This window comes from Aplysia californica, unplaced genomic scaffold (genome assembly GCF_000002075.1).
Source record: "Aplysia californica isolate F4 #8 unplaced genomic scaffold, AplCal3.0 scaffold00498, whole genome shotgun sequence".
In the NCBI taxonomy this organism is placed as follows: domain Eukaryota; kingdom Metazoa; phylum Mollusca; class Gastropoda; order Aplysiida; family Aplysiidae; genus Aplysia; species Aplysia californica.
This window is the reverse complement of record NW_004797768.1, coordinates 83,247-85,352: the sequence shown is the minus strand read 5'-3', so window position 1 is coordinate 85,352 and position 2,106 is coordinate 83,247. Positions and strand designations below refer to the sequence as shown.

The 2,106-nt window shown below is 45.8% G+C and overlaps 1 protein-coding gene across 3 annotated transcripts in view; it reads left to right on the top strand.

Moving 5' to 3' along the window:
* LOC101857133 overlaps positions 1-2,106 on the top strand; it is a 48,947-nt gene that overhangs the window by 44,032 nt on the left and 2,809 nt on the right. For all 3 annotated transcript variants that reach the window (XM_013086737.2, XM_013086736.2, XM_005105880.3), the window contains exon 2: positions 980-2,002. In XM_013086737.2, coding sequence (XP_012942191.1) covers positions 1,751-2,002 — 252 coding nt within the window. In that variant the 5' untranslated portion in view covers positions 980-1,750. The remainder of the gene's footprint in view (positions 1-979; positions 2,003-2,106) is intronic.

The window sequence follows — 2,106 nt, the reverse complement described above, 5'->3', positions numbered from 1 at the left end:
CTTTATCTCTCTGTCTCTCTGTCTCTCTGTATCTCACTCTCACTCTCTCACTCGCCCACTCCCTTTCTTTCTCTCCATCTGTCTGTACCTCGGTATGTCTCTCTCTCTTTCTTTCTCTCTCTCTCTATTCCTCTCCCTCTCTCTCTCTTTCTCTCTCTTCACTTGCAATTCCGAGCACCGTAAACCTCTTACCAAACACATACACTCCACAAGGGGGTGGGAGGCGATTGGGAAGGGGATGGCTGTATCTACTTCATGTGAAATAGTGCTGATGTGTCATAAACATGTCGACACCCTCCTTAAATTTGCTGTAAACTCGTGTTGTGAGAAATCCTGTATTGCCGAAACCGATAGACATGTTAATAATAACACCTTGTGTATCCAAATTCAGCTTCTTAGAATGGAAAGAAATCCATTATACGAGCTGTTGAATGTTGTGCAATCCTGCTGGTGCTATTAAAAACAAACATACATACAAAGGAACAAACAAACAAAACGTTGTCCACTACTGCTAACGACCTTATTCTACCCTCTTTCCCAAATATGACATGAGTGGTTAGCGGGTGTTTTAGAGTGGTTTACTCCTTCTTTCCTATCAAACATCTGCCGTCCTGATCTCTTTTCCTTCTTTTTTGTGTTTATTACGCTATTGTATCACCTCCAATCTATTACATTTACTTCACCTAATTGTTTTGCAAGTGCCGTGAAACCCTTACGCAAACTAAAACTCGTTGGTGGTTGTCGGGTGCTCTGGTGTGGTTTGATTATTCTTTCCTATGAAATATCTGTCGTCCTTATTTCCCCTTCTTCTTTTTTATGTATGTTACTCTCTTGTAATACCTCTAATCTTTGGCGCTCATATGACCTTATGCAGTTGCGAGCGCCGTAGAACCTCTACTAAAACTATTTTTAAAAACTAATACCCAACGCTTATAATTGTAGAAGATAACATTTCTTTTTTTTCTGTTGTTCCTTTCAGACGTAACCACGAGCATCCATCTCTGATCAATCAAGCGTCTGTCTGTGTTCACAAACACAGGTCACGATAGAGTGGTCTATGTTCCCCTATCACGTGCCATACGGATGTCATCTGAGAACCTGGACGGGATTGTAAATGTAGGTCAACGCAATCTGGGCTGACAAGACAGTCCAGCCAGCCACTTGACTTCATCAGCACGGTGCTATTTTACAACGTAGTGTTTTTACCCGACGATCTGGTTACTGTTAGTACCAAGAAAAAAAAACAAGCAATAACAACAACATGCAAATACGCCAAAGGCGTCCGAAACATCAAGACTTCAAGTAGTCTTCTGATTACTTGATCATACTGGAGACTTATCTTTTTAACTTTGACAACGGGACTTTCTGGAGCTAATTTTAGACCAGGTTCGTTCTGCCTTTCTTCACTGACAACGGGACTCCCCATAGCTATTTTTAAAGCAGTTTTTATGTTCAAATAAAAAAAAAACTGTATTGTTGGCAAGCTTTGGTGTAAGCTCGTTGATCGACCTGACTCCACAGAGAGTTCAATACACATAACCCATGCGGGGCGGTAGCTTTTGCTGAAAGATACAAACGAAGGGGCATTTCTTCGTGGGAGACACAAGAAGGCGGGGCCAGACAAGCCCCTCCCTCCTTCTACTCGAGTTGACCCTCCGAGCTGTTTCCCTTGACCAGGAACCCCGCCACCGCATCTACTCGCCCGCTATTGGCCGCCGGTTCTGAAGATGTCCCATGGTGGACCAATCGAATGCCCCAGCCTCCCGCAGCGACCAGCGGCGACACGGACATGACACAGTCCCTGGCTGCCCAAGCCAAGCCCAGTGGACACCTGTCTCAGCCCCGCCCCTTCGCCACGCCCTCCCAGCACAGAGCTCCACCCCCTTTATCAGCCACTCCGTCCAGGTCGTCACCCTCTAAGGCCCTGCTGCTGCACGACAATACCTCGCACGCGCGTCTAACGAGGGGCAAGAGTAGGTGCAGAACCAATGTCTTCAAGCAGGTCAGTGGGTTTCCTTTTTTGTCTCTGTCTGTCTGTCTGTCTGTCTGTTTGTCTGTCTGTCTGTCTGTCTGTCTGTCTGTCTGTCTGTCTGTCTGTCTGTCTGT